This window comes from Acyrthosiphon pisum, chromosome A1 (genome assembly GCF_005508785.2).
Source record: "Acyrthosiphon pisum isolate AL4f chromosome A1, pea_aphid_22Mar2018_4r6ur, whole genome shotgun sequence".
Lineage (NCBI taxonomy): Eukaryota > Metazoa > Arthropoda > Insecta > Hemiptera > Aphididae > Acyrthosiphon > Acyrthosiphon pisum.
The window spans coordinates 90,758,143-90,775,218 of NC_042494.1; the positions used below are offsets into that span (position 1 = coordinate 90,758,143).

At 29.2% G+C, this 17,076-nt stretch overlaps 1 protein-coding gene across 2 annotated transcripts in view; it reads right to left on the reverse strand.

Annotated features, from left to right (window-relative positions):
* Positions 1 to 4,187: 4,187 nt before the first annotated feature.
* Positions 4,188 to 17,076, reverse strand: part of LOC100166656 (prothoracicostatic peptides) — a 35,533-nt gene continuing 22,644 nt past the window's right edge. Inside the window, exons 2-6 of one of the 2 annotated variants that reach the window (XM_001949730.5) lie at positions 11,050 to 11,188; positions 10,060 to 10,317; positions 9,673 to 9,814; positions 6,320 to 6,412; positions 4,188 to 4,516 (exon numbers count right to left, since the gene is read on the reverse strand). In XM_001949730.5, coding sequence (XP_001949765.2) covers positions 4,470 to 4,516; positions 6,320 to 6,412; positions 9,673 to 9,814; positions 10,060 to 10,317; positions 11,050 to 11,169 — 660 coding nt within the window. In that variant the 5' untranslated portion in view covers positions 11,170 to 11,188 and the 3' untranslated portion in view covers positions 4,188 to 4,469. Of the gene's footprint in view, positions 4,517 to 6,319; positions 6,413 to 9,664; positions 9,815 to 10,059; positions 10,318 to 11,049; positions 11,189 to 17,076 lie in introns of both variants that reach the window. The other variant, XR_510760.3, reaches the window with a different exon arrangement.

Genomic DNA, 17,076 nt, shown 5'->3' on the forward strand with positions numbered 1-17,076 from the left:
TACGACTCATACTATGTACTAAATAGTTTTTCTCAAATAGTTTTTCTTTCGAGTCTTGGCCATAATATTTTCCTTTGGCTATTTCGATACATGGATATATTTTATGCTGCACTTTTTTTTTATGTGTACATTTCTGTATCTGTAAATTTTTGTATACAGACGTTTTTATCTGAACATTTTTTCCATGGCTATTTTTTACAAGGTACAATAGTTACCGATACAGTACACACCGCTCGGGCGTTTTATACACTTACACAAAATGATGCCTTATTATTGTCTATAATCTTTTTCTACGTATATTAATGTCACATAAACCTGGAAAATAATATATTTTTTTTCTTCAAATACACATTTTGTAATATTATCGTGAAATTCATCCAACCGACCGAATGTTATCTACGCCCTTGCGTACATTTATTTTCTACAATTTGCATAATAGGTATATATATTAATATTTAAGGTATATCAAGACACACCAATAATATAAATTACCACAACAACCAAGAAATATTGAACCCAATTTGAGGGGTTGAGCGCGACAGTGATCTACGGCGCATCAAACGATTAATGTGCATAAGTGAGGTTAATGGGCCACTGTTGCACTATCATAGAACATAAAATGTATCAATGCAACTACATAATACTACCATAAGTTGCTACATGGTGTAAAATTAAAAAACAAAGATAGGCCATTGTTGCATTAAAATATATTTAATTCAAAACAGAATCATCTCATTAGGTACCTCTTATAAATGAAGAAAAAAAATTGGTGGTATGTGTCACTGCAGTTGCGCTCAACCGCTCTCTGCGATAGTTAATGTTGTATTATAGTTACACATTTAGTAAATACGAAGGTATACGGTTCTGCGGAAGGTGGTATGCGACAATTAGAATACTTTACAATTTTCTGATTTCCTAACGATGCTGTTTATATAGGTACTTAGTGGTTGTTCGACGTTTTATTTTGTTGGTTACGTAAAAGGTTTCGAAAAACAACGTGACTCCATATCCAGAGCGAGCGCGTGATATACCTTCATCAATTTGTGTATCGTCTTTGTAAATTATGTGGGTATAATATGTACCAAATCACCAACTCACCACACAGAACAGATCGTAATAATATAGTGGTACATTTCAAATAATCGATAATATAGTTTTGTTCCATACTGAAATCCATTACAGAGACCATGCAAATTGAAAAGTAAAAAACGACTAGACTGCTGCCACGTTGGCCAAATAACTCTATATATAAGTACGATTAACCGGTGATTAAATATCACATCAATAATCTAAAATTCATAAATTTCAATAATTATTAAATATTATATTTGGTAATAATGAATTTGTCAATAAACGTGTTAATACACAATATGAAACCTATAATAACTACCTAGTATTTTTTTATGACCAAATTATATTTATTTAACATTGATAATATATCATATTAATTTTAATGTATTGTGTATCGACCCAATCAATGAATACATACAGTTCATTTAAATTCATCAATTTTAAATTATAGCCATATTGTAATATTTAAGCTTTGGTCGTCGGTCGATCATATCACATGGTTTTTCGCGGGCCTAACAAATTGCTAGAAGCAATCAAAGTATAGGTACATGAACAGTAAATATCTAATACAATTGCAAAAATGTGATATAATTTAGCAACCTGTTGATGGGGGTTTTTTTGCGTTTACTTTTCTCGTTTTAAAACGCGATAAATATTTATTACACTCAATTCAGACGGTTTTAACAAACAATAGACGGTGCATTTACTACAGCGTCCAACTAGTTTTGTTCTGTTTTTTTTGCTGAAAAAAGCGTAAAAAATTCGTTTTTTTTTGTTTTGTTTTAAACTATTTACGCAACGAAGAAAATTAGTTTGGCTGCGTGTATCTATTTATTCACTTCACCGCAGCCGATTAACGCACAGACGAGTCGGACGAAATAGCCGGTTCATGCAGTATACTTAATTTTAGGATTAAAAAGCAAATTAAATAATTACGACAAAATGGATGTTTAATGTTGGTTCAGTGTATTACATTTTTAAACACTTAAGCCGATTCTATATCGCAACAAGAAAAAAAGGATATCATACCACGATTTTTAGAGATAATTTATTAATAACGAATAAAGTAATGATTCTTTTAAAAAGTAGTGTGGGCCAATTTGCCACACGCAGTCTACTCAAAGTTTAAGGTACAGTCCATAGTCATGGTACTCCTATAAAATTATATTAGCTCGCATATTTTTTCGACTTTCAGCGATTTAACTTGAATTTTCAAAACGTATAATTTAATATTAAATGTTGTATAGTTGAAATAAAAATTGAGTTAATTCTTAATAATTGACTTGTTTCATTTATTGTACGACAACAAACGACAAACACACGTATATAATACAATGAATGTAAAAAAAAAAATATTTTAATTATTTTGATTGGAAACAATTTATTAATGATTTAGTTATTAGGTACACTATAGTAGATATACTACAACCATATTTTGTAATATTACACCTATAATACGAGTATTAATATTATTCAAAAAGACACGTAAGTTTTGGACGTATTATCGTTTTGTTTTACGAAATATAAGTATACTACTAGTGGTATATTTCACAGTCGTTATTATTATACTTGATGAATTCTAAAGAATTGCTTTTCTTTAATTTAAATTTTAACGTCTAAATATAGTACGTTAATAGGTACCTACGCATAATACAAATATATTATACTTACTCGGTTAGGTCGTGTATAGAATGTAGACTTAGGCGAACCACCATAGCTGCAAGTGAATACTACTTAATAATATTATATTTTGAATTTGCGCACAGATAATAATACAATATGATTTTATGTCACGCATATATTCGCGTCGTACGTTATATACCGTGTTTTTTTACTAAAACATCGTAAGTTTGTAATTGTTGTACACAATGGTTAAGGTTAAACAGATGTTTTATTCCGGTTGAAGTTGATACCGAGAAATTCAACGATGTATGAACGGAAATCTTACGGATACGCTACAGTGAACAACAATATTATAACATTGTTTTTGTGTATGGGGGGAAGAAGTTGCGCGTTTGTATATGTGCATTTACGACCCAATGTACTGACAAGTTTTTTTTGTCGTCGTTGTTGTTGTTGCTGAAGGTAATGTGTATAATATTCTTCCATTGTTGACATTTAAGAACATCGAAAACCCGCGGGTTTATGAATTCCACCTGAACTTAACCCATTTCACCGCGTTTTGACACGTCGTTTTTCACGGATTTTAAAACACGTTTTACCTGGTTAGCGAGTTAATTGATTTTTAAGTATAAATTATTTTAATTTTATACACGATATCGTAGGAATTCGACTAGAAAACCAAAATCTACAACGTCCTATTATAGCTGCCTTACAGTCATGGTTTTTGATTCCGTTGTTTCGTATAATTGATGGTACCCATATATTTTACATCCTAATGTTGTTATGATAATAAGAAATAATTACATAGGCATCAAGCTTTGAACGGGCTGATATAATTAGACGTAATAAACCATTAATACAAGCGGAAATTAACATTAGTAAAAGTAGCTGATGTTTAATTTTAACAAGATTTACAAGGTGTCTACTTAACTAATATTAATTAACCGCACGAGTTTGAAAAAAAATCTAAAAAACAATTGTAATTTCATACTCAAACACCAGAAGTGTTTAATTTTTTCGTAACCTTTTTTTAAGTATAATTAATTTGATTACTATTATATATATTCGTCCTATACTTCATGTTAACTAACTGCACTTATTTTTCGTAAAGTCTATTGTGCCTACGTAAAATACTAAATGTTTTCACGACTCGTGAAAATTTATTTTATGGAAACGAGATCCTGAACTTTTTGTGCTATATTTATGGTCTAATATATTATAATGGTCTTAACTGATTTTAAATAAAGACATCTGAAATTGCAATTTTCTAAAAGTTCACTATAAAGTTACAATACCGATTAATATGACAGCTTCGTGTCTATATGTCAATTTACGTCTGAATAACAATTATTGATATTCTTATTTTGTGTTATAATTATTATTATATAAATGTATTTGTTTGGATATTATGCATTAGTATGTATATGTAATAGGTTAATTCAAATGCATCATATAAACATATTATATAGTCTCAACCATTAATCAGCTCATAGTACGAGTGAGGAAACATAATTTTTGTTCATAAGATTAAAAAATAAATAAATATAATTTTGGTTATTAATATTTAATATTTACCTGAACAAAAAAAAGTTTATATAAATGCACAAAAATATTTTTAATGATTACTTGAATGTAATAATATTATTACGGAGGCATAGGTACATATATTAATTTTATTTCACAATCTGATATAAGTATAATATAGTCTGTAAATTTAGGGCTAATAGTTAATATTTTTTTCGTGGTAGTACTTTCAAAAGTTGAGAATTGACGTCTCATTTTTCATATTCCGTTTGGAAGTTGGGTAAATAACTATTGTAACCTGAAATGTAAAAAATATTTTTGTCAGTGCTTATGTTAAAAAAATAATATTGTAGTACAGCTATATTATACTATGACAAGGACTTTACACAAACAGGAGAATAAGGAGCATTTGGGTGTGACGTTAGATTCGGCCCGGTGAGACATACCGTACATAAAAAGCGAGCTTCACTGAAATAAAAGGAAGACCATTTTGCAGTTACCAAGTCCATAAAGAAGTAGATGTGACGAGATTATGGTAGGAATATTCGGTAAATAAGAGTAATTAGTTCGCCTAGGTCACACTAGGTCTTATGCGCAATCAAAAATTAGCAAGGAAGGTCATGTTTTTGGTTGGTGCAGGATCGCGAACGAGTGAGTTGGACACCACAAACACTATGGTTTTATATTTTCACCAAAATATTGAGAGCGGAGTTATTCGTAAATGGGGAACGTATACAGACATTTTGGGAAGAAATGTACAGCGATGAGATTGTGGGTTCTGCCGATTACGTGCGATGACATAATATATGAATCATCATAATGTAGGCGTGCCTACGTCCTACGTATATGTCTATATATATTGTAACTACACGTGTATATTAAGGCCTTCGTTGTAGAGTCTAAGGGTTTTATGATAAGCACTCAACCGTGGATACACGCTAGGCTTAAAGGGGTTAGAGGAAATAGCAAGGGGGCATGATATATATAGGTAGCGTCTGAGGCAATTACAATGATATTATAAGACTTAAAAATAAGGAAAATCACAGACCAAAAAGCCGAAGAAAAATATAGTTTAAAAATATTGCCAGCGTAAAAATGTAAAATTAATAAATCAATAAACTTGAAATGTTCGTAAAATAGATTAAAACGTTAGTTAAATAACCACAGACATGAATCTTATACAGATAAAAATATAATATCGTTATGAAATTAAACAGTGATTTCTTTAATCCTTAAAAGAAAATATATATTACATCTTCGTGTTAAAAAAATAAATTCTCATGTTAAATTTTGTAATGTTTTTATATGGGTATAAACATGCTATATGATTAAACTTCTTAAAGTATTTGGAATTAAAATTGAAAATGTCTATACAAAGCCCAACGTCGATGTTTCTGCAAGTATGAAATAAAATGCAAAAAGTTTTGCTCCCAATAGGGAGTCAAATCCAGATTTGCCAAACGATTTTCAGTCACAAGTTTTCGTATTTTCTAGAAAACTATTGGGAAATTCCATAAAAAAGCTTTTTAAAGTACCACTTGTTGCCACTAATTATTAACTACGAAGGTTGAGTTGCGAGTGAAATTAAATTTTTGCAGCATTCATTCCCAAAAAGGATAATAAACACATTTTCTTTTTAAGCATCATATAATTACGTGTAATTTTGGCAGTCATTTAATGCAACGTATCTACCAGAAAATATTTTTATTTTATCAGTCATAAACTGAAATGATTAATTACTATGTTGCAACTATTGTCCCCTCCCCAAACCCCCCCCCCAAAAAAAAAAAAAAAACTATTGATACGCAATGTAATACCTAATTGTGGTGGACTTGTATTATGTATATTATATACTGTACAAGGGATAATGTCTATCGAATAACTGTTCGTTTGAAACCGTTAATATATTACTTCCACTGTTAACAAAGTAATATATATATATATATATGTACACCTGTTTCGAATGACTGTGTATAGTGGCAGGTGCTTAGCACACATTTTCAATTCAAATTACAAGCGTAACAATCGTCTCCTCCGAGCCCATATTGTAAACGAATAGAGGTAGTATGCGCATTAAGTATTCAATTTAAACGTAATTTACCTGGCGGAAAAATATAAGCTTTGTAATTATCGTTGTCTCCATATCCTGAGTACTCGTTCATGTAGTCCACGGGATTTCTTTTCCCCCACGAACCTGTTTGCACACAAAGTATATATATATGTATTATTTTTTTTTTATTATTATTATTTATTCACTTTTTTTTTAAATTTACACGCGCATAATAAACTGCATCACAATGAGCGTATAGTCTATTCGTTTTATATTTACAACACGTTAAATATAGCACCTCCGTGTTGATAAGTTGCCCGCCGATATAGAAACACGCAGAAGCCGGTACATAAATATTACTTATATAATTTAAAATTGCAGTATATTATACAAACTACAAACCTAACATATTTGTACGTCATAATGTTGAAGTAAGACACATTACTATAATTTATATAAATATTAAGTTTGGATTTTTGAAAACAAATTACTGAAAACATTTATTTTTATTACATAAATACGAGTATTATATTCATACTCGTATCTACTCTCATACTCGTAACTACGACTATATTCATATTTATTGTTTTTCTAATGTACAAGTATATATATTAGATTATGGGAGGAGCGATGAATATATTGATTTTAGAATGAATTTTTATCTCATTAATTTCAGATTTTTCACCAACGATATTATGTAGAAAACTAAAACATTGGATATAAGGTACTGTATACCAGTTATTTGGAACTTAAGTCACATTGAATACGGATATTAAGATCATTTTATAATATACTATTTCATCAAAGTATAAAAGATTTAAGAGATCAATTTTGTACGTTTATTTAACAAACTATTTTATATTAAAATGCATTTAAAGGGAATTTTCTACTATCCTTTTTTTAGATATTATAATTATATTATTATTTATAAAATAAAATTTAACAATTTATTTTTATTTTAACCATATTTAATTTTAGATCATTTAAGCCTATATACAATTAATAAATGAGTATGTCTCAATAAAAATGAATAGTTTCAGTCTGACATGTGGCATATGGTTAAAAGTATAGATAATTGTAACTATACTTTAACATCACACCATAACTGAGGTTTTGTTTACATTAAAAGTCAAGTGAAAATATTGATGCAACCTTCGTAACTGAAATGTCCACCTTATACCCAAATCCCCGTGTTGTTATATATTATAATGAATAATAACCAAAAGTGTAATCTTGTTTACCTATTAGTTATTACCATCTATATATATGCTATGCATATTTTTCTATCTAGATCAGCTACCCCTATTATGTGGATTAAATTATTGCGCCACAATATTGACATATGTAATGACGTACTGACGTAGGTAAGGATAAATGTAAGGTAATAAGGATTAATTATGTTAAACAATACATTTTTAAGGCTGCGTAATAAACTGTAAGAATAAAAATAATATCGTTTTCAGTATATTATATAAATATAAGTATTATAATCGACTGTATATTTTTAATTTAAAAATGTGATTAATACAATGCTATATTATAACACTCGAGACATTGCCATGTATATTGTTTACGTTTAGGGTATATTTATTAAAAATTATTTTATTCCATCATTAACATCAAACATTAATTGTTATTGGTTCATTTGTTCAAAAATGCATCCAAGTGAGTAACAAATTTTAACGTTAAATAAATCTTTTATTTTGAGTTTTACCTACCTACTATTCTTGTATTAAAGTTGTGGTTCGTGTTGACTGTTGAAAATCAACAATGGAATTATTAATGTGTTATATAACTTTTCTTTTAATACATTTTTTTTTTTTTAATGTATCGGTTTTTCTTTAAAAATATTACAAATAAAAGGTTTTGGTTCAATTATTATATTATGACAATAATATTATATGTATTAATATGGTGATAATAATTTGGTCATAATATATTATATTATTATATTATTGTGTAATAGGTACTGTAATGTAGAATGTAGGGTATAATAATTTATAAACACATTTCACATGGTTTCGCATAAGCACATGTTAATATAATATAACCTAATATTTTAATGACTACAATTTTAACTCAAAAGATTAAAACGCTGTACGATGCTTTTGTTTAAATGTAGATTATGATAATCTTTTTAACTTAAAACATCCTTTAGTATATTTCAGTTTTCAACCCTAATAGCGAGGGTGCTTCCAGGAATACCTACTCATCTACAGGCTTCCATTTGGAGACTATACTGATGGGAGCTACGAAATGTATGGTACTTTTACTTAACTTTATTATGTAAGTAATTATTATGTTAAATCAAGAAAAACTGAATGAATAACTATAATAATTTAACTTTACGATATGTAGTAATTATATAGATAACTACATTTTGATGTAAATCTAACCATGTTTGTAGTGCAATAATTAACAGTTTTGTTATTTCCTCCCAAATAATCTTTGAAATCTCCCTGGTCTCTCTCGAGAAGCTCCCTGCAGGAACCTCTTTGGGAACTAATTTTGCAATCTCTTCTTTGTCATTTATGCTGAATGCTCATTATTAATTGTGAATTATTTAAAAACACGTTCAAATGGCTTGTTTTAAATGTTCTTAGTGTAAAACATGTATAGTAAATAGATAACGTAAGTATTTTTGCTTATGTTTAGAAACAATTCACAGTGAATAGTACCGAAAGTGTTAAAAAAATTTAATATTTGGGTAGTTTATCAAACAAAGGATCTTTCGTGCATCGTCTAGTTGTCTTTTATACGAACCTATGTAGTATATAATATGGTGAGTAAAGCATATTAATAGTGCTAATAATATTATACATATGGCAGAAGTAATTAAAATTTAGAATACTACCTAATTATTGCTTAAAAAATAAAAAATAATGATAGATTTTGTATGTTAACATAAGCGTGCGCACGGGGTAGTCATGGTAGGCACTTGACTACTCTGTGAACTCCCCCCGTCCCCCTCAATATTCAATATTATTATTATGATAATTTATAGTCAATCATAAAATAATTTTTTACCATGGTAGGTAAATGTAGTTAAATGAGATTACCCCATCCAGATTAGTTTTTGTAACTTAGGTGTCAATATAAATATTATATATACGTAATATGTGTGTGTGTGTGTGTGTGTGTGTGTGTTAATGACTAATATGTTATGTAGTTATGTAGGTACTTATGTATGACTACCCTGCCAGAAATTCTACCCACGCTTATGTAACATATGTGCTCAGTCGGCAGTCCGTATACTATATAATAAATAAATAATTAATGAAGGTGAGCCCTGACAGGTCAACTGTTACTTACCTAATGTAAATTACAGAATTTTCCATTTAACATATCAACAATAATGATCAGTTTATACTAAATTAGTTAAAATGTTTGGCTTACCGGCTTACCTCTAAAGCTTGTCCAATCAGCTGCTCTTTTGCCCCAAGATCCCTGGAAATTGTCCCATGATCGTTTTTCTGCTTCGTTAGGATTTTCTTCTTCGTATTTGTCTAGATACTCGTCAAACTGAGACAATTGACCACTGGCGGGCTATAATGTTATAATAACAATATTATTGAACAATCAAAATATCATAATAATATATTCGGATATAAATTGTATTGTAATTAGTATTATTATTATTCCTGCGCATAATACACATTTCACATTTTATTGACGTTAACAATAATATTAATAAATAATAATATATGTGAAAATAGTGCAGTCAAGCAAACGTCATAAATTGTAAAACTCTACACGACCGCCTACGCGTGCGAGTACCAAAATACACGTACCTGATCCTTAAACCTCTTTCCCCAGCCCCCGGACTGCATGTCCTTCCATCCGCGCTTTCCCCATCCGCCGTGTAACTTTTGCCAGCCCTGCCTCTTGCCCCACGACGAGTGCAAATTCTGCCAGTCCTGTGCCCGTTTGCCCCACGTGGTCTTTAAGTTTTGCCAACCACGTTTTCCCCAGCCAGCCGTCTGCAAATCTCGCCATGCCCGTTTCTCCTCTTGGTCTTCGTCGAAAGACCTCGTGTAGTCCGAGTTATCCTATGGTCATTTAAACGTATATATTATAGGTATATTAAATAGTTACCATTAAAATATAGAGCTGATCGATATAATATTGGTTATGTTTGAAACGTACTACTATATTCACAGTTAATAATATTATTTGAATATCATTTAACTTGCATACATAATATACCTATCTACGTACCTATATAAACTATTCAACAACTATAGTATATTATGGATTTTATTTATAATCCTAAACAAATTTAGACTGTGTATAATATATTATAATAATATTATAAAGCATATTATGTCATTGGAACATAGAGATGGAATTTTTTTTTAATAAAAGTATAAATAATATATGTTTAAACAAATTGTACCTTTTTAAAACTTGAATACATTCGTGAAGTACCTATACTATATCTATAAAATATAAAGTAAACATACACCTACATCACTATAAAACATTACAGGTAGTACTCACACATTATTCTCAAACATAATTTAGGCATTTATGATTTTGTTTGTCAGAACTCAACGCGTGTAATGATACGAGATACTTTAATTTATGACTTATTACACGACGTGTTATATTTATTCTGTATGTAAACTTAAAATTGGTTTCCGTGAATATATACATTTTAAATTGAATAATTTTAGTTAAATTGTTGTTTAATAATGTTTTCTAAGGTGCAGAAAGTTATAATTTTATTTTTATTAAGAATAATTATTAATATGCATCGATTCAAAATAATATTTCTTTACTTGTTCAGTTTGACTGGATTTGATTGATGACGCTTGAATAGCAGACTCCGGTATTGTAAAGACAATTACTGGACATAAAATAACCAATGTGGCCGCTATCCTCCCTAAAACATTCTGCATTCCGCCACTTAGGTTAATCCTAAAACAAACACGTTAAAATAGTTATTTCTTGCTGGCGATACTGATGAATATTATAATAATATGCAAAATTAAAGTCAATTATTATATGAAAGCTAAACAATAATTGTTTAAATGGTTCAATACTCAAAACATAATATTACGAGCATTATATTTAGGTATTAAAAATTAATATCAAGTAAAAACAAACGGTACTTTTATATTTTAACCATCGCTATAAAATATCTTCTACTCTTCTATAAATACATTTTCATTAGTACAAACTAACACAAGAAATGCTTTACATTCAATATGGAAAATTAATATTTTAAATTAATAAAATAGTTCACAGTTAAAATAATATGGTCTTTATTTAGATACCCAGCTGTAAAATGATTATATTTGAAATTGAGCTTAAGGGTATGTTATAACAAAATTATAACGATAATAGAAAAATTAAACGTTTGATTTTTTTTTTTTAAATTAGATAGGACATTTAGTTTGCTTATATTTTTTTATTGCTTAACATCAGACTTTTTAGTCTTTTGAATATATTTTATTGATTGAAGCGAATTAAGTTGAACATAATATAAAATAACAACTAAATATTATCATAATCAGGCAATCAGCAAATAAAAAACCTCATTAATATGCTAATCACGATGCTCATAAGTATAATACTCTTATCGTGTGACTAATCTTCTCATATATTGATAACCGTATTATTAACTTTTCCAGGCAGAAGTCTTCACCGGGTATTAAAAATGTTGTAAGTATGTATAATATTATAATAATTTCAAATGTTGTCAAAGTTAATCGTTGGTTAAAAAATATCGGTGTAAGTACGATTGCGTTTAAACTCTCGAAAAATGTTTTCATTTAAATTAAATAGGCCATTTAGAATAAATAATTTAGGTAGTTATGTTTTGCATAAAGAAAAATAAAGATAAAATAAGACTGGATTTGTTTATTTTCATCATTACATCTTATGACTGCTCGACCAACGACTATTATTATAGGTTTATACAAATACACAGTTGTTGCTTAATAAACTTATATAAAAAAATAGAAATAATAGAATGTAAGTAAACTTTATGTTTATTTACAATCGAATGTGATTATGACCTTAGACATATTATATTGTAGTATACTTAGGTCACACATTGTTTCAATATATTCTAATGATATTATTAAGTCAAACATGTATCTCAAATGTATTATATATATTTATACAGTATACTCTACTTGAGTATAAAGTTTTGAGTTTATGCCTAAAAGGATATTATATATGTTTCAAACATAATTTTACAAACTAGTAAAATTCTTTAACTATTTGATGGTTATTACTATGGTTTACTTATGTAACATTTTCGTTTAATTTCTTAATGGCCGGTGTTTTTTTTTATATAAATGATTCACATGATAATGAAATTCTCATTGTTGTTTAATGTTTATCTATGCTTTTTTCGTTCCAAATATTTGACATTTATATAAACAAGGAGGGCTGTCCCGTCATTGAATCATTCAGTGTCAATCATTGCAGAGGCGTATACACACATGACTTTCTCGTGGCTGACAATAATGGAATTATTTATGGAGAAGGAACCAATGGCATATTTAAGTATAATACGCATAATATTTTTAACCACAGGATAATATAATATTTACTTAACACAATCGAATTGTAAGTCGTTACACATGTATCAAGTACCTACCTACCTATACAGAACACAAAACATACATTTAATAGTCAACTGTGTAGTACTTCGGTTTAATTTAATATGTATTATCATACAGCAAAACTTTTATACTGCGATCAGTAAAAAAAAACTTTAAAACCTAAGGAATTGTGATCAAACTTTTTGTTGTATAATTTATAGTAATAATTTATTTATTTTTTTGTTCTAACTCAACCAATATTTTGTCTGAAGTTTTTAATATTTATTGTTGTACCGACTGCTATCATGGTCAATCCACCGAAATGGTTCTATATAAACATATCACGACACACAGTAACGCAATTTACAATTTAAATACCTACTTAAAAACAGCTGATCATAATTCATCACTATTACCAAACCTGGACATAATAGTGAGTTAAAAAATTTAATTAATATTAACTTTTTGACTTAAATTTTTAAAATTTAATTTTCATTAATTTAATTTTTAACTTAACTTATTTTAATTGGTATAAATTCAAGTTAAGTTAATTTATAAATAATTAAATAGGTAATAAATAAGGTAAAAATAAAAATAATTATTGATGTTGCATATTACATAACCATTTACTAGAAAAGGAAATTAATTTCTTGTTCCATTAACCAGAATAATTCTTCAAGAAAAATAACTTGATTAAATATCTAGTAAATAGGTATACAAATGAGAGAGTTACCCTATATTTTTACTTTTGAACTATCCAAGTAGCAAGTAAAAATAATTTGCTATCAAAACCATCCTAAGATTGAAGAATTTTTACTGATCCAAAATGTTATCACAATATATATAAGAAAATTATAAAATAAAAAACACACATATTATTTGTTAGGTACTTTCTAGTTTCTATTATAGTTTTTAAATTAAATTAAATTTGTCGTAGATGAAAATTTTGTCGGAGACAATACCTTCTTGGGAATTGCATATTATTTACAATGAAATCGTATTTTCCGAGAAAAATCAATGACGCGACATACGTAAACAAGTGCATATGAGAATATGCACTTGCTATTTAAATAATAGGTACTCATTATAACGTGTACGAACATGATCCACATAATACCTATGCCGTAGGACATATTCTGTTTTTCCACGACTCTCAGTGACAATTTCTATAACAATTAAAACTTACAATAAATTGACAACGATTTATAAATTGTCATTAACAGCAAATCAAGCCCTATTAGATAAAAAGGCGTAAGCGACAATTTTGGCGAAAATTAGATATTGGAATCAACATTTTTCTAAAATTCTGACGCATCGATCTGTAAAATGGCTAACCGACAATATAAACCTAAGCATGTCATTTTGCCATTTAAAGATTTGACGAAAGAGACATGTCGTTTAGATAATAACTTCAAAATTGATCGTAGGTCACATTAATTTCGAAAAAAATACATGAGCGACTGTTGTTGCATGGAGTAAGCGACAAAATAATAATAATTATTATTTAACTAGGCGTATGCGACAATTTAATTGGCGCTTATGAAACTCCAAACTCGTTCCTAACATCATGTTGGCAACGATTGTTTTCATATTCTATTGTTTATCCATTATTTTTAATATAATTATTAATAATTACTTAAAGAATTTATTTAAAACAGTGAAAAATCATTTGACAAGTTTATATTGTGTTACAACAATATTTAAATTACGTTTTAGGTACCTACTTCTTATATTTTTACAACTGTTATTTGTATAATAAAAATGTTGTCACGATTCACATCAGGAACATCACGTGTCTATTACATATATATTTATAAAGGAGACCTTCAGAAGTCCATATAATATTAAAATTATCAAGTAAACTTTTACTCATTAAATTTGAAAAACAAGTATTTACTTCTCCCGTGGTATTTCTTAAATAGTTTGCAACTTTTTAAGGCAAGAAGCCATCCGTTCAGATGTAGCTGTTGACACAGAAAATGCGCAAAATATTTTCAATAATTGCGATGTACCTAATATGTTGGGAAATATATCAGGGTTGTAAAGTTTAATGCGGTATCTATTCCCGTATTTGGGAAAGTTTCTAGCCTTGAACATTTTGCTTTCCATAAATGCATCACTAATTTTACCTTTTACTCAGACGTAGTTTTCTCTAGATCTAGATTTTTACCTGGACGTCTATGTGTTTTTAGTATAAATTATGTTTTCTTACGTCTTTCTAAATAGTATATATTTATTTTTTTACATTTATTTGAATATATATATATCAATCTGTAATAATAGTTACAATAAGCACATGAGCTGGATTCAATTGACTTTGAAAGCGTGAGGCGAGTGGACCCAGCAGTAACACTCGACTTAAAATTGATTAGGCTATTTTACATATATACATTATACATACTTAATATGTTAATGATTTTTTTTTTTTTATCATTATATAATAACTGTAAATAAAAATAATCAGATACGTAGTTTTGAAACGAAAGGGTTCGCATCCTTCACCATACCGTGTGTCTACGACCCTACTGACAGATGGAGATGAGCTTTAGTATTTTCGTCTGTGTGTAAAATACAATTAATATTAAATAATGGTTAATGGCGCTGGACTCGTTGCAGTAGCCCACTCATAACATTGCAATAATTATACACATGTCCTTATATTTTATGCAAACATAATATTATGAACCCATCGTTGTTTTTTTTTTTTAGTAATTATAAAACGGATTTAACAAAAATTAAAAAAAATTATTTTTTTGCGCTTGTGCATTTTTCTATATTAGCGATATTATTGTATATATAATAGTCCGTCTTGTATTGTCATTTGTGCCACTACTCGCATTTGATAATGATAATAATAATAATATAATATTCTGTATCTGGTGGTACGTAATGAAAAATACATACGACAACAAAGAACTGTTATAACACACCACGAGAATTATTGTACCTGTGACATTATTATAATATATTATTTAATCGGTTCGTCCCGATGATAATAATATGAATGTACAATACTATATTAGGTGTATAATAGGTATAGCAATGATATTATAATTTCACATGAATTTATCACTACCTATATGATATTTCGTACGTGTTGCTGAGCAGCAGCGCTGCATAGGCAAAAAAATCAGAAAAACACGTTATGAAACGGAATTTATCCGGTAAAATTCACGGTTTAAATGTATAAACATAGTTTAGCATAATTCGGCGGTAAACAACAATTTAATAACGTATTATATATTATATTACTATGGTAAATTATACAGTATAGTATAGGGAAAGTGAAATGCATCGGTAAATTAGCGTCCCGCGCGCGTAACCTGTTTCCCGCGCGTTTGCAGCCCACCATATGGGTCATCTGCGCGCGTACGGTGTATACCTGCAGTACCTATTATATTATTATTGTAATAATATAATGGTATATGGAGAGACACTATCTCTTCTGCGGCGGCGGCCCGACGAGAAAAAAATATAATAATCGGTAAGGTGGAAAAAATAAAATAAAAAGTAACATCTCGTACATAATGTAAATTGATAATAATTATTAAATCTACGGTATTGAGCAACGAGGTGTGCGTGCGGGCCCGCTGCAAGTGTACAGTCGGCGGCACCGGAGGGGAGGGGACCGTCGTAGGTAATGCGAAAATGATGCAAACCCGCTCTTGCAGTGACGAATGCGCTTATTGGCTGACGTGCGCGCGAGAAAAAATTTAAAAAGTTCACATGCGCTTGAGAACTTTTTCCACGTAACGCATTACGCGTAAAAATAATATTATGCGCTGCACACCACACACGTTCCGTAGGTATGTTTCGTAACTATAATATAATGTCGTGACGGTGACGATTTTCCTGTTGGTTTTTTTCCCGTACAATATTTTCTTCTGATACGGATCGAGGGGCACGTCAGCTGGTATCGTCGTAATGGTAAACGTACGTTTTGCGATCGGATAGCTGCAAATATTGTTTGACGTTTGTATATGATAATAAATTCAGCGCCCGAATCGGGGATATTATTAAGTAAGAGGGAACACAGTCCAAAAAATTGCGTTCCAAGTGCAAAATTATTCAACACAGACCCGTAAATACCAAAAGGTATTATGGGTAGTCTGTCTAAACACTCTAAACTATAGAAAAGATATAATTAATATTGATATTAAAAATGTAAAATTCATATCATTGACAACAATATTTAAATCCACTCCATATTTTAATAAAAAGTATTTCGGGCACTATAGTTTGTGCCGTCCT